Here is a 16,059-nt window from a genome sequence, read left to right on the forward strand (position 1 = left end):
AACTTATTAAAACTAATTTAAACTCGTTAAAACTTATGTAAACTTATCAGACCAAAAACTTAAAACACGCACCCTATATGCAGGTTTGTAAGGCATCACTAGTGTTTTATCTAATTTCAACAGCAGCACAGGTGTGAGGAAAGAGCATCATTAAAGGGGAAAAAACTATGAAGTAAGAAATCTAACCATTATAACAAAGCACCGATAACCATTGGATTTACCAACTTCGTAACATTTTCTATCATAGACATATTGCAGAATGTTGAATAATATGAAGAGGTAATTTCAGGCAAGATAACAAAACTGTCACCAAGAGCAACTGTCAAAATACAAAACTGTTCTGTAGACATAAAATACAAATGTTGATTGACAAGCCTTCAGCCTTGCTTGCACCTAAAGCCTCAATAATGTAAAAACACAACTCATGGCCTCATGGACAACAAACAATATGGACGGGAACGAATAATGATTCATACAAACCAGATTTGCCTCAAAAGGGTACAAATCAGTCTCTATGCTCTCCCTAACAATTACATCCAACACATCACAAAATTTTCCACCGAAGATCTGTAACTTCCATTTCCACAGATCTGATGTTGTACCGACCATTACTCAAATGGGAACACAATGGAAGTCCAAGACTTATTGTAACTTGAAACTATCAAAAATGTGACCATAATTATACAATAAAATCTAACATTCTAACTAGCCTGGAGCGACCCCTCATTAGAACTACCAACCTGAAGAATGCATGTATGTGCGTATGATGCCAAGTTTATCATCAAATTATCTGTACCTTCAATAGTAACGCAGCACCCACAAGTAACAAGTGGAAAACAATGAGCTTTTCAGCATTATCCGGTCAAACAGCTGCTATTATTTTTGGTCATTTCGAACCTGGAAGAAGGTCTTTACAGCTTCATATGTAGACCAGACAATGGCTGCAGCAGGAGTATTGAACATCATTCTTGGACTCCATCCCCTCATGAGCCCCCTGTATCCATCCTTTTTTACTATTGTCTTAATAACATCCCTTATTGAACCAGTAGCGAATCTGTCACACCCACAAACACCCTGTGACAGAAGTCATGGCCTGGGTGTTAGACTGTAAGTAAAGGCAGAAGGGGCAGAAGGGTTCTAGAGATAAACAAATAAGAAATAACAAGCAGAAAAAAAGTAGGGAGTAACAAAAGAACACTCAGCGCATTAATTGCCAAAAAATATCAAAGCATTTACCAGGCAGTTCTATAGCTCAAAATATAAACAAAGTAGCTTGAACTACCCACAGATTCAAACTGTAATCTCAAAATCTTAACCTCCATTCATCCACATGCATTTTAAAAGAGATTCTTCAACAGCGAGCAACAAGAAACAGAAGCATCTTGACAAACATATTGCACAATACTACTATTAAAAGTCGGCCAATAATATAGATGTTCCAACTAGCTAACTTCATTGTAGTAGGCGGTAATGGTTGTTTTGGTGCAAAAGGGAGGTAAAGCCCCTAAAAAGAGAGCAAACTAACCGATAATGATAGGCCATAATGGTAGCAAACTTCAGTGCAACCTTCTACAGAATGTTCTTATGCCAATATCCATAGTAATGCTTGTCCACCCCCAAATATCATTTTTTCTTCATAAATATTTCTTTACAATCCATTACCTCTTTCAAAGGTGATATTGAGGAAGATGATGAATAAAAACTCATGTTAGGAGATGGGCTATCATTGAGATAGATTTTGACATAAAATTTTCCTACAAAACTACACCGTAATTCATTAACTATTTAATGCCTACCAAATGGGCCATTAGGGTCATGCAGCCATACGCTTTTCGGTGAAAAGGGGGAGCGCGTTATAGTTATTGAAGATACCATCTCCAGAAACTTATAAAGAAGTACAATAGTTAACCTTTGATTTCCCTGGAAAAAAAAAATTGGCAACTTGTTCTCTAAAGTGAATTCTCCACTAACATCCTTATATGTATGCTGAATTACAAGGTCTCAGATCTCAAACTAAAATCAGTATTAATAAAGTTTGTCTGAAATGCTTTTGGGCGATTAACATCAGAAGTCAGAACAATGGGAATAAGGCAATGTTGACAAAACATAGGTTTCATGTTTCTTGCTCCTCTCCTCGGCTACTCTCTTTTTATCTCTTATATAAGGGGAAGGGGGGAGCTATGGTGCCCCCCTATTAAGTTACTTAAAAGCCTATTACTAAATCAACTACTATCAAAAAGAGGGGAAACCAAAGTAAAAGTCGAATATAGCATTAAAAAATTAACTTAAATGTTGAAGGCAATCGAGTTATAATTGAACCACTAAAAAAAGAAATATCGACTATAAGAATGAGTACATTTATGCTCAAAAAAGTAAAAGCGAACACTACATCAATCAAATATCTTATCAATCAATTTGCAAACACAATCAAGTATTACATCAAAACAGAAAATTCAATCAATTAACACAGTGAAATGATTTATTTATGCCTCGAAAACGGGAAAAAGTGTGGAATATAGGACCCTGGGTACCCGAGGGGCCTGGCACTGGTGCTCATGAAGTGCACCCAGAAGGCACACTCATGCCCTCGAAGGGGCATTCGCCGCCATTCCGAGGACCTACGAAGTACAGAATTCGAGCCAAAATAAGACAAAACTAGGAGGAAAGAAGATCTAAGACACCCGTAGCCATCAGTAAGCAACCTGGGGCTCCAGGAAGGTCCGAGACGAAAAAAATTGTCGAGCGCGGAGAAGTAAAAAATGGCTTGAAATCGGGAAAAAGAGTGAATTATAGTCCACAACTCCAGGCACCCGTCGTGGCCAGGCACCAGTGCTCATGGGGTACACCCAGGGTTGTGGTAGTCCCTTGGAAGGCACACTCACGGCTGAAAAGGGCATTCGACACTATCCGAGGCCCTACAGAGAACAACGAGGCGTTACCTAGCGATAAAAAATAAGGCAAAATTGGGCATATAAGGAAGGCCTGAGGCAGCCGTAGCCATTAGTAAGCACCCCGAGGACCCCGAGAAGGCCTGAAACGAAAAAAAGTTGTTAGGGCCCAAAGAAGTCGAAAAATGGCTCGAAAACGGGAAAACGAGTGGATAATAGCCCACGACTCTGGGCTCCTGTCGCGACCGGGCACCATCGCTCATGGGGTGCACCCAAGGGTTGTGGTAGTTCCTTGGAAGGCACACTCACGCCTTGGAAGGGGCATTCGACGCCATCCAAAGGCCTCAAGGAGTATAAGGAAGACGTTGCCAAAATAATGCAAAAGTTGGCAAGGAAAGAAGGAAAAAAGTCGTGAGGCTCGAAGAAGTCGAAAAATGGCTCGAAAACGGGAAAAAGAGTGGATTATAGTCCACGACTCAGGGCTCCCGTCAAGATGGTCCTCATTGGGTGCACCCAACGGTTGTGCTAGTCCCTCGGAAGGCACACTCATGCCTTAGTAGGGGCATTGGACGCCATCTGGAGACCCTATGGAGTTCATTGAGCGTGTTGCTAAGCGAGCTAAAATAAGGCAAAAGTCGACAAAGAAGGAAGGTCTAAGGCACTCGTAGCCATCAATAAGCACCGAGGCTCCTAAGAAGGTCCGAGACAAAAAAAAATTGTTAGGCTCGGTGAAGTCGAAAAAGGAAAATTGTGTGGATTATACATTTATAGTCCGCGACAGCGGGCTCCCGTCGGGGACGGGCACCGGTGCTCACGGGCTCCACCCAAGGGTTGTGGTACTCCCTTGGATGGCACACTCATGCCTTGGAAGGTGCATTCGATGCCATCCAAAGGCCTCACGGAGTATAAGGAGGATGTTGCCAAAATAAGCCAAAAGTACGGCAAAAAAGGAAGGTCTACATGTAGCTATCAATAAGCACCCCGTAGCCCCTAGGATGTTCCAGGACGAATAAAGTCGTAAGGCTCGAAGAAGTAGAAAATTGGCTCAAAAAGTGGAAAAAGAGTGGATTATAATCCACGACTCCGGGCTCCCGTTGAGGGCAGGAACCGGTGCTCATGTGTTGCACCGTGTTAGTCCCTTGTAAGACGCATTGGACACCATCTGGAGACCCTACAGAGTTGAGGGAGCGCGTTGTTAAGCGAGCTAAAATAAGACAAAAGTGGGTAAAAAAGGAAGGTATGAGGCACCCGTAGCCATCAGTAAGCACCCCGGGGACCCAAAGAAGATCCGGGGCGAAAAAATTTGTCAGCCCTGCCTGGTGAAGTCGAAAATTGGCTCGAAAAAGGAAAAAAGTGTGGATTATAGTCCACGACACCGGACTCCCATCACGCCAAGCACCGTTGCTCATGGGGTGCACTGTGGTAGTTCCTTGGAAGGCACACCAATGCCTTTGAAGGTGCATTCGACGCCATCCCAAGGTCTCACGGAGTGTAGGGAGGGCGTTGCAAAAATAAGCCAAAAGTAGGCTAGGAAGTAAGGTCTGAGGCACCTGTACGCATCAATAAGCACCCCGTAGCCCCCAAGAAGTTTCAGGACGAAATAAGTCGTGCGGCTCGAAGAAGTCAAAAATTGGGTCGAAAACGGGAAAAAGAGTGGATTATAGTCCACGACTCCGGGCTCCCGTCGAGGCCGGGAACCGATGCTCATGGGGTGCACCCAAGGGTTGTGCTAGTTCCTCGGAAGGCACACTCATGCCTTGGAAGGGGCATTGGACGCCATCTAGAGACCTACAGAGTTGAGGGAGCGTGTTGCTAAGCGAGCTAAAATAAGGCAAAAGTAGACAAAGAAGAAAGGTTTGAGGCACCTGTATCCATCAGTAAGCATCCCGGGGACCCAAAGAAGCTCTGGGACAAAAAAATTTGTTAGGCCCGATAAAGTCGAAAAATGGCTCGAAAAAGGGAAAAAATGTGGATTATAGCCCACAACACCGATCTCCCGTCGGGGCCGAGCACCGGTCCTCATGGGGTGCACCCAAGAGTTGTGGTAGTCCCTTGGAAGGCACACTCATGCCTTCTAAGGGGCATTCGACGCCATCCAAAGGCCTCACAAAGTATAGGGAGGGTGTTGCCAAACGAGCCAAAATAAGCCAAAAGTGGGCAAGGCAGGAAAGTTTGATAAACTTTTAGCTCTCGGTAAGCACGCCGCAGCAGCCAGGAAGCTCCGGGACGAAAAAAGTCGTTAGGCCCGAAGAAGTCGAAAAATGGCTCGGAAACGGAAAAGGCGTGGATTATAGTCCACGTCTATTGGCTCCCGTCGAGGCCGGGCACTAGTGCTCATGGGGTGCACCCAAAGGTTGTGCTAGTCCCTTGGAAGGCACACTCATGCCTTGGAAGGGGCATCGAACGCCATCCAAAGACCCTACGGAGTACACGGAGCGCGTTACCAAGGGAGCTAAAATAAGGCAAAAGTGGGCAAAGAAGGAAGATCTAAGGCACTCGTAGTCATCAGTAAGCAACCAATGGACCCAGGAAAAATGACTCGAAAACGAGAAAAGGCGTGGAATATAGTCTACGTCTCTGGGCTCCCGTCGAGGCCGGGTACCGATGCTCATGGGGTGCACCCCTTGGAAGGCACACTCATGCCTTGGACGGGGTATTCGACGCCATCCAAAGGCCATACGGAGTACAAGAAGGGGGTTGCCAAGGGAGCCAAAATAAGGTAAAGGTGGGCAAGGAAGGAAGGTTTGAGGCATCCGTAGCCATTAGTAAGGACCCGAGGGCCCAGCAAGGTCATGGACGAAAAAAGTCGTGGGGCCCAAAAATTCGAAAAATGGCACGAAAAAGGGAAAAGGTGTGAATTATTGTCCACGACTCTGGGCTCCCGACGCGGTCGGGCACCAGTGCTCATGGGGTAAACCGAAGGGTTGTGGTAGTCGATTGGTAGGCACACTCATGCCTTGAAAGGAGAATTCGACGCCATCCGGAGGCCCAATGGAGTAGAGTAAGGGTGTCGCCAAACGAGCCAAAATAAGGCAAAAGTGGGCAAGGAAGGAATGTTTGAGGAACCTCTAGCTCTCGGTAAGCACCCTGCAGCCCCGAGGACGAAAGAGGTCATATTTGTTTTGATTTAAAAGAAAAAGTAAGTAAAAAAAATTAATAAAAGAATGGTTAAATGATCGAGGCTTAAAGTATGAAATTTAGCCAAAAAAAAGTCTAATATTCAAACTTTTTACCCTTATTTATACCCAAAAAGGCTAGGATTTATGTTTGAAAAAACAAAAAAAAAAAATCAGGCGCGCATCGCGAGCATAATTTGCTAGTATCTAAAATGGAAACTGGGATTAAATTGGTAAGCATGTCCATGAGTCAGTGACAAGGTATTGACTGTATTAGACCATTTTCCAATATTAAGGTAGAATTTGTCAAAAATGAAGAATGTCCGCCCAAGTTATAAGTTTATTAACTCGGGAATGATGATGTATACGATGGAAAATAAAAGCTTTTCATTTTCAAAGGAGAATAAAACCCCGAGATGGCGAGGCACGCAAAAATTAATCCCTAGAGGCCTAGATGATGAAAAATTTGGTACGTAACTCATTAGGATTTCATAAGCGTCCTAACTTTAGCCACTCTAATCAGCCTTTCCCTCTCTTTACATGCTCCTTTATTTATAGCCTCACGTCCATCAGTTCATATAAACAAACAAACACGATAGTAGGTCAAAAAGTCTGAAAGCTTTCCCCTAAGGTGGCAAAAATATAGAGATAAGCCACGAAAGGTTAATAACAAGATAAAGACAACTGGCAAAGTAAATAGCAGATGCATCAAGAACCCTAATTTTTTAGGAGCTAGGCCCGTGATATAATAGCAGACCTCCTGGCAATTAAAATGCAGAATTATGAATCATAAGCGGAAGGCACGAATCTGGCGATAATACTATGAACATATGATCCTGACTTCAATCTATGATGATCACTCTAATAGAAGAAACATATTTTCAAATAATTCCAAATATGTGCAAGAAAAACAATTACAACATCTACAACACCATCCCCACCTCCCAGCCAGATAAAACATTTCTATTCGCAATTCAACAAAAACCAATGATGCTAACAGAGTCCCTTACCAGGGTTATTAAAACACACTTAAAAAAAATCTTTAGCACTATATCTAGGTCTCTGTAAATTTACCAGATTGATAAGTCAACTTAAGCACCAGCATTCCCATTGGTAAAAATACAAAACTTATCAACACAAACTAAATGGGACAAGCAGGGGAATCAGTTCCATGACAGATGCACTCAGGTGAAGTGGAATGCCTCCGTAATCCATTCCCTCATTGCTTAACTAAGACCAATAAGGCAATAACAAATTGATTGTACTATCTGTGGCTCAAAAGTCTCTCACCCGCCACCCCCCCCCCCCCCACCCCAAAAATAAACGTATTTAAGCATTAGATTTTGACAATCGAAAGTCACAGTACTGGCATTGTCATTTTGCACCATTCAGCACTCAAACCAACAACTCGAGCCACTAAACAGACATCAAAACTACTTACTCATCGATTCGTTCTGCTAACAGGATCACCACTAGCACACTAATTGCATAGCTAACTAATAAACTATGTCAATCAATACATTCAAAACATATACATATACTTTAAAAGTTCAAACATTCTAAAACCACCAATTAATACCAAAATAACCAAAAAAACAAAAACAGTGAACTAAAGAAAAACCATCACCTGGCACTGCAACTGCGTCTTGACAACATCCAACGGCGTAGTAACAACAGCAGCAAGTGCACCAGCAGCAGCACCAGCAGTAGCATGAACCACCAACCTCTCATCATCCGCTTTATCAGGCGAAATCTCCATCAAACCTTTCTTAGCAGCCTCATAAGTAGCAAAAAAGACAGCAAAAAACGGCGCATTCATGATCACAGTCGTCCTATACGAGGCGTAAAAAGCTCCAAAACCTTCCTCCCTAAAAACCATCTTCATACAATCCCAAACACCTTTGTAGGCCCCACCAACACCACCACTAAGCTGCAACCTTTGCTTCACCATATCCATAGGGGTAAAAACGGCGTCGCTTAACACCTCAGCACAAACAGCAGACGTAGCATTAACTACATGATTATTAACGTTACCACCTGAAAAACTCTTCTTACAAAACTCATACACTGAAAAATGTACGGCATGGGCCGGCCCAGCTCCGAGGCCCATTGCTGCTATCCCATGGTAAAGCCCAGCAGGCCCATCGGACTGTAAAATGGACCGAAAAGCGGCCCGAACACCAACGGATTTAATCGGGCATGATCCAAGAGCTTGCATACGGGTTTTAATGGTGTCAACCGGAAACATAGCCATATGTTCGACGCAACCAGCGATCGAACCCGCGACCATCACCTGCCAATATAAAAGACCGTCTTGATGAATGTGTGAAGATGAAGGATCCATTGTTGTTAACTGATGTTGATGTTGATGTTGTTCTTCAGATGATGGAAGTTGGCGAAGTTCGTGGTTGTGGAATTTGGGGGTGACGTCAGTGGTAGCCATGGAATTGGAGGAGAGAGAAAAGAGGAGAAGGTTGAAGTTGAATTGGGGATTTTTTGGGAATTAGGGTTTTTCGAGATTGGTGATTTCGTCATACAACATACAACTAGGGATGGATTGAGATTGGGATTTCAGGGGAACATGTGTAGAATTTAATTTACGTAAATGAGAGGAATTTTGTGAGTGAAGATGTAATTTGGGGAGTTTTTTTTTTGCGGTTGCTCCAGCAAATTAGGGTTTTTCTCCAAGAATGTGGCGATTGAACAGTAGTGAAAGGTTTTTTGTTTTATTTAATTTGGGCCTGGTTTTGTCTTCGTCTTCGTATTCCTACAAGAAAGAGTAAAATTGTTTTACTGATACTACCTCCGTTTCTAAATTGTTTTTTTATCCATACAAGTTACGAAAAAGCAGAGGATGATTTAAACTTGTGACTTAGGCTATGTTTAGTTCACCTGAAATTTCTGATCTAAACTTATCTTATTTGATCTGATCTAATCTGAATTTATTTTTTCTGATCTGATCTGATTACAAGATCTTATCTTTTAGATTTTTCTCAATATATAAGAAAAAATATAGTCATATGGGGTCTTGTTTGATTCGTCTCAATGAATACTTTATTAATATTCAATTATTATAATTTTTAATAATATGTAATGAAAGATATAATGATTTTTAAATATAAGCATGATCTGAACTGATCTGATCTGAACTTATTTTTTCTGATCTGGTCTGATCTGATTAGATCTGAAATAAGCAAAAATAAGGTGAAACTGAACATAGCCTTATTATTCACAGCAGCTCAATTTTAACTACTAGGCCAAGACATCCTTGATTCCGTTCCTAAATAATAGTTACACTTATCCTCTTTTTCATGCATCTCGATGCAATACTTTGAACTTTTATATCTCTACTTTTGTATTTGTAAAAAAAAAAAGTTGATATTCTAGAAGTACATAACGAGACAAATCAAACAAGACGGTACATGACTATATTTTCTCTTGCCTACAAATCACAAATGATATTCAAATTGAATTTTGTGAATAGTATCAAAAGTGAAAATGTAACCATTACTTTAGAAACATAAATAATATTGGTTTCTGAAAATTTTGCCCTTTGGGAGATGGTAATGATTGTCTTGTTGACTCATTCACTTCATCACACCTCTCCAATTAAAGCACCCTTAATGGGGTTATACAAAATAATGGTTGATATTGGAGATTAGTATTGTAAATATTACATCAGCATATAGTTAGTTAGAGGTTAGTTAGAGGTTGTTATATTGCTCAACAACCTATTGTATAAATAAAAACCTCTCTCTATTATTCAAATAATAATTCATTTACATACAATACAAAAGTTCTAGATTCTCTCTCTCTACATTCTCTTTCTCTGAAATAATGAAGTAAGCTTCACAAAATAACAGTTGATTCAATCTTAAATTTTAGATCCTAGATAACTTCAACTTTAAGATAGTATGAAAAAAGGTCGTGATTTGGATGCATGGAGACATGGAGTGATTGAAATCACGACCAGTCGTGACTGTGGGGCCTACTGGAATGGGTGTGTGGAAGTAAATTTTATTTGGCTAAGTTCGAACCAAAACATGTAAAATTACTTTCAACAATGAGTCAAAGTTTATTAATAGTTGGCCACTTGTTGCTTTTTTGTGGATGGAAAATATATCCATAGCAGATATCGCAACAACTATATTTCAAAAACTACAAGCAAAAACAAAAATTACAAACGACTCTTTTTTTCGACTCCTACGAAAACAAGTCCCGTATTTATTTGATAATATAGTTAACTATCTTACAAGTAGAAGAGAGTCTTCTTAAGACAAAACTTTAACAAGAGTAACAAGAGAGGAGTACCAAATAGTTGAATACTTCAAAGGAAACAATTACTCCTACTAGATAGTTAAACATAATTTTCCTAATCTCCTTAAAAGAAAAGAATGTTGAACATTACTCTTCTAACCATTTTTCTTAATAAATTTCGAGTTTTGCTAGCCTTGTTGAAGAATGTCACATATAAAAGCATCAAGATGAAAAGCAGATGAACCTCCATGTGTAGTTGCCTTTATGAAGGTATCTTTCAACTCTTTTGCTCTACTAAGTAATTCTTTCCGCTCACAATTTTCAGGGTCCATGAATTTTCTCACAACTTGTGTTATTTCTTCCTTTGTCACTAACACTTTATCCTTAAAATGATTATGTTTTACAACCCTCCATCCTATCCTCAAATCATCAACTATCATCTTGCTATTGAGTAATTGATCCCAAAATATAGGAGAAGTGAGCATGGGAACGCCAGCATATATACCTTCCGAGATAGAATTCCACCCACAATGCGTCCAAAATCCTCCAACAGAAGGATGACACAACACCTTTAATTGATCACACCAAGGTACAAATAATCCGACTTCATCATTGTTGAGCAATAATGTAGTATCACAACGTGTTACACACAAAAATCGAACATTGCTAGCCTTAATCCCGGCAATAATCTCCTGACTTTGATCATTTGAAGTTGAAAGAAAACTTCCTTGTGAAATGTATAGCACTGAGCCTTTTGGTTGAGAATCCAACCATTGGAAATAGTATGAGGAACTATTATTATCTCCATTATTAGTAAGGTTGAAATATGGTATCATTGGACCAATGTGATAATGTTGCATTGGAAATTTTGATTTTAGGCAATTGATAGCTTGCTCTTCAAATTCATAGATAGATGTGGTCAAAAGATATTGGGAATTGTTTAGAGAATCAACTGCTTGAATCACTTGGTGTAGCACTTTTTTACCATCATCTCCTTGGAAAGATGTGGGCATATCCGCAACAGTTATGGGCAGAAGTCCCGGAATATAGTCCACAAGCTCATTTCCTCTTTCTAAATCATCAATAATTGCAATGTCAAATCTCCAAAGTAAAACAACGCAATTGAGCTAGAGGTATAATATAAGATTTTTTTACGAAAAACTACCTTATATAATAGTTGTTTTTTTGAAGAAAAATAGAATAGGAGTATATTATATTTCCTTCGTTTCAAAACATAGTTTCAGTTTCTTTTTGCACGATTTTCAACACGCAGCTTTGACCATCGATATCTTTAGTTCTGCTCACTAATTTGTATTAATACGAGTATACACCGGTATCAATATCTTTAGTTACGTATTAATATTAATTATAAAAAGTTGATATTATAAAACTACACTTTGAAACAAATTTAACAAGATTTAACATAAGTATTTTTTTTGTATGTATCAATGAGGATGTTTGGTTAAAGGTTTTGAAGTTTGACCATAAAAATTGAAATGAAATATACTACTATTTTGAGACGAAGAAATTATTTTTTTTTCTCTTCAAAATCTATCTTTTTTTCCAGTGTGGACGAGAGGTGGGACACTTATATTAAATCAAGCTTCATCAAAGTAGTAATATTGTGACAAAATCTACCTTCTTCTACCAAAAAGGTTGTTGAAAAGTACAAATTGTTGTGAGAAATATAGAAATAAGATAATACAAGTAGAGAGAGTTTTGTATATTGAAGTATTTTGATATGATGCATATATGTAAATTTTCAATCTTACACTTACATATTTATAGTGGTAAATTATACCACTATTTACATAGGGTAGAATAGTAGAGTGGTAGAAAATTTCAGCATTGTATTAAATGTTGATGGACATTGTCAAAGTTGATGTACTCCAACCTGACAATCACATCAATTATTGTAACACAAATATCATTTTCCGCTATGGAATACTTCAAGAGTTCTACACTCTTACTCATTGGTTTATATGCAATTTCATTTTCACATCTACAAAAACACATTTGTACATTATTATTGTAAACGACTCCCTTCGTCCCTTAATATAGTGTTTCACTAGTTATTAGACCCGGGCTATGCCTCGGGTAAGAAAAAATTTCATTTATTAATATAACACTTTAAGATAATAACACTAAATACAACTTAGTCTAGTGGTTAAGACTTTAGTATATGTACTTGAGGTCTTGGGATCAAATCCTATACTATGCAATTTCTAAATTTTTTTTAATGTACATGGATTACATGAACTAAAACTCCCTAGAGAGAGCGCCACGTGGCACATAGCCGTTCTTTCGCACGCCTTTTAATATATTTGTATAGATTTCCATTTTGGTGTCCCAAAATATAATGCTTATTTCTATATTAAATTCCATATTTTTTCATGATTTGCCTAAAAAAATCGTGTCATCATCATTTGTTACTTCTTGAAATTAGTTTTTTTGCTTTGTTTATTCAACCCAAAGGTTACATTTAATGCTCTTTCACCCATTATTCTCCATTCTCTCTCCTAAAATCACCTTGTTCCATACAACATTTATTTTAATAATAAAAAGTCTTTACTTTCCTCTTAGATTCTATTTACCTTAATTCCCGCAAAAAAATGGAATCAAACACTATATTATGGGACGGAGGGAGTAGTTTTTAGGATCGGATTATGTCCCGAGTAGTTACATTTTTCTTTTATTAATATTTTACTCCAAAATGATAACATTAAATATCACTTAGTTTAGTAGTTAAAACTTTAGTATATATATAAGCTTAAAGCCACGAGATCAAACCTTTTATAGTGCATTTACTAATTTTTTTTATTCTACGTGGATGAATACATGAAATAAAACACCTAAAAGAGCATCGTTCTCTATTTAAAAACATTTATTAATATATTAGTATAGATTGTTTAAGGATAATATTATAAAGTTGAAATAACTAGGAAAATTTGAAAATCGGGATACTTCTTCCGTTTTTTTTTTTTACTTGCAAGCAATACTTTTTTTTTCATCATGAACTCCAATGCAAAATTCAGGTAGGAGAGAGATAGAGAGAAAATAAAATGCCCCATGTGATTGGAGAGAGGTATAGAAAGAAAAGCAAAAATAGAAAATGTTACAAGTAATTATTATTTTTTTTTTAGGAAAGTGTTCCAAGTAAAAAAAAACGGAGGAAGTAAAAAGATTGGTAACATCATTGAACCAAAAGAAAAGAAGAATAACAACAAAGCATAGTGATGAATTAGTGAATTTACCTGAGATATCAGCATCAGGGACATGACCATTTTGTACCAACAAATCAAAGTGAATGTAAAGAGTAAAAAAAGATGCAGACACAGTCACAAAAGACGCCAATGCTATATTCCTTTGATTTCCTACGCCAACAACCCAACTCATGATCACATCATAGATAATGGCCGTTGGCCGAGGCTGAAGTCGATCAAGGAGGTGCTCGAAGGGACCTTGGAGCCGAGTGAGGACGGCTTCGATGAAACCCATTACATCAGCACCACGTTCAGTTTCAGAGGGGATTACCTGCGGAAGCGCAGCAAGCTGGAAGTTAGGTGGTGGATGCTTGAGCTCAGAGCTGAGGAGGCTTAGCCACTCTTCAGTAACCACAAAAGTAATGAAGATTTTATTAGATTTTGAGAGGATTAGTTTGCATAGGTTGAGCATGGGGTTTATGTGGCCTCTTCCAGGATACGGGAGAGCTACCACGTGACACAGTTTGTTGGCCGATATATCCATGTTTTGCTTTATTGGTAATGATCAATGAAGTGAGGAAGGGAGTAAGTTATTCAAATATTATGTTTATAAGGAGTCTAGTCTTGTATTATATTACTATGTGTAAAGTTGTTAGGATTTTTAGTTTATAAGTGACGATGGTATGGGAAAATTGGCAGAAGAAGATGGAAGTTTTTTATGTGAATGCCAAAAAATGTATTTAAATAGAATCAAACATATGTTACAATTCGAAATAAAGTATGTGTTAGATACAAAAATTAGGGATGATGAGAAGGATGCTGGATGCCAATGAATGATACGAGAAAATTGGATTTTGGCTGGCAAGATGCAAAGTAACAATTGACAGAAGAAAACAAGGGAAAGAGAAAAATGGTTGGTGAGAGTGTTGGCCTATGGTCGTATTGGGGGGGGGGGTTGGTGAGAGTGTTGCCTGCGTTGGCCTATGGTATGCGGCGGTTCAATCATCATGATTTTGTCCATTATATAATTAACCTATGGAACATTGGCACATTGCTACACCTATCATCGATTACACTATTAATAGAATTTAAAAAAAAAAAGATTATGTTGAGTTTAGAGGTGATCATGGACCGGGTCGGATTTGGGTCAGCCGTGCCTAAAAATAATTGTCCATTGGTCGGGCTAGGCCGAAATTCGGGTCAAAATTTTGTGCCCAAAGCCTGCTATTTTGGACCAAAATGAGCGGGCTATTCGGGTCAAAATCGGACCATGCCAAAAAAAATAGACTGAAAAGTCATTTTTGGCTTACCCAAAAACTCGTCCAATGGCAAAAAAAATCAGGTCGGGCCCGACTGCGGGCCAGAAAAACCAGACCCAAAATCGAGTCGGGCCAAAATAATCAGCTCTAGTTGAGTTGGATTCTATTAACACAACTCTCAATAAATCTTTAATAATGGTGGATAGTCTACCTAGTAGATAGATAAAGTTTTTCCCATTCTATATTATTAAGGATTTGATGTTTTGTTGCTGCGAATTTGCTTCATCTTTATTCTTCATGACTCATAATAGCTAATGCACATCTTATCTATAATATATGGATAATGACGTTAGTTAACTACTCTATTTGTTTGGAAGTATAAGGCACATAGGTGTAACAAAATTTATTGTGATCATCACTATCTCTTATTATATAAATTACAAAAATTATATCAATAGATTTGTCTTTAGAAAATAATAATTTCTCAATAACAAAATAGATGTTACACTTTGACTTTCACGCTTAGCAATGAAGTTCTTTGACCACTAATAACTTTAATTGAGATGTACCCAACAATATATCATATAGTAATGGTCTCACTTCCTACAAACTGGAAACATGACCAACTTGGTCGTCCATGGAAGTAGTCGTACTAGAACGTATGTAATCCCATTTTAAAGTTGTTTTCTCTAATCAAAATCTTTTACGTCGTCAGAAGACATTGTTGTTGTCGGTGGTGATCGTCGGTGGGTTGGAGGTAGCGATTGGTGGTTAGTGATTTTAGGTGGTGGTGGAGATCTAGAGAGCTGTAAAAGCAGACAAGGGTATAATGATACATTTACATGATAATTGAGGGGATTTTAAGTACTTTCAGGACGATGAATAGAAGTTCAGTTAACTAGAGAGAAAGAGAGTAGGGAGTTAGGATTTTTTTAGAGTTTAATTTTGGTTGCTCAATTGTAGGCTTGTTAGGCCCAGCCCACTGCCTAATTAACTTTTGAAAATAAACAGTTCTGCAGGTCCGAGTGTGAGCCTGGGACCAAATCTTGACCCAGATCCACATTCTGACCCAAGATCCAGATCCGACCCCGAATCTGATGGGTTTGAAGTTTTTGGATCATGACCCTGAAAAAATGATCCAGGTGATACAGGTCGGGTCCAAGATTCATCGCCATCTGTAAATGAAATTATCTCTTTATTTTCTTTTTCCTCAAAAAAAACAATAAATGTCCCTTGCAATGGAGTAAAGCAATATATAGGGGCACATATTTTGAAAGAAAGGTAGGGTCATTTTGGATAGTTTGTGCAAAAATTGAGGATAATTTAGTCAAAACTA

At 38.6% G+C, this 16,059-nt stretch overlaps 2 protein-coding genes across 2 annotated transcripts; both read right to left on the bottom strand.

Annotated features, from left to right (window-relative positions):
* Positions 1-262: 262 nt before the first annotated feature.
* Positions 263-8,762, bottom strand: LOC104900219 (uncharacterized). Its single transcript, XM_010687593.4, has 2 exons — positions 7,632-8,762; positions 263-1,074 (listed from the first exon to the last, which is right to left on the bottom strand). Exons 1-2 carry the CDS (start codon positions 8,445-8,447, stop codon positions 877-879), a joined length of 1,014 nt encoding a protein of 337 aa, XP_010685895.2. The 5' UTR covers positions 8,448-8,762; the 3' UTR covers positions 263-876.
* A 1,362-nt stretch (positions 8,763-10,124) lies between these two features.
* LOC125491551 (UDP-glycosyltransferase 87A1-like) lies at positions 10,125-14,026 on the bottom strand (the record flags this gene model as incomplete). The annotated part of the gene is made up of 2 exons (XM_048648529.2): positions 10,125-11,333; positions 13,516-14,026. Coding segments are annotated over 2 exons (1,395 nt in total), but the record flags the coding sequence as incomplete, so codon positions are not given.
* Between the last annotated feature and the right edge of the window lie 2,033 nt (positions 14,027-16,059).

This window comes from Beta vulgaris, chromosome 7 (assembly GCF_026745355.1).
Source record: "Beta vulgaris subsp. vulgaris cultivar EL10 chromosome 7, EL10.2, whole genome shotgun sequence".
Classification (NCBI taxonomy): domain Eukaryota; kingdom Viridiplantae; phylum Streptophyta; class Magnoliopsida; order Caryophyllales; family Amaranthaceae; genus Beta; species Beta vulgaris.

Bases quoted from the DNA above. Each gene is read 5' to 3' on its own strand.
- LOC104900219 (XM_010687593.4), bottom strand. From the start codon at position 8,447: ATGGCTACCACTGACGTCACCCCCAAATTCCACAACCACGAACTTCGC. The intron at 1,075-7,631 runs GTGATGGTTTTT...CTTCTGTCACAG, and splicing joins AGACGCAGTTGCAGTGCCAG to GGTGTTTGTGGGTGTGACAG.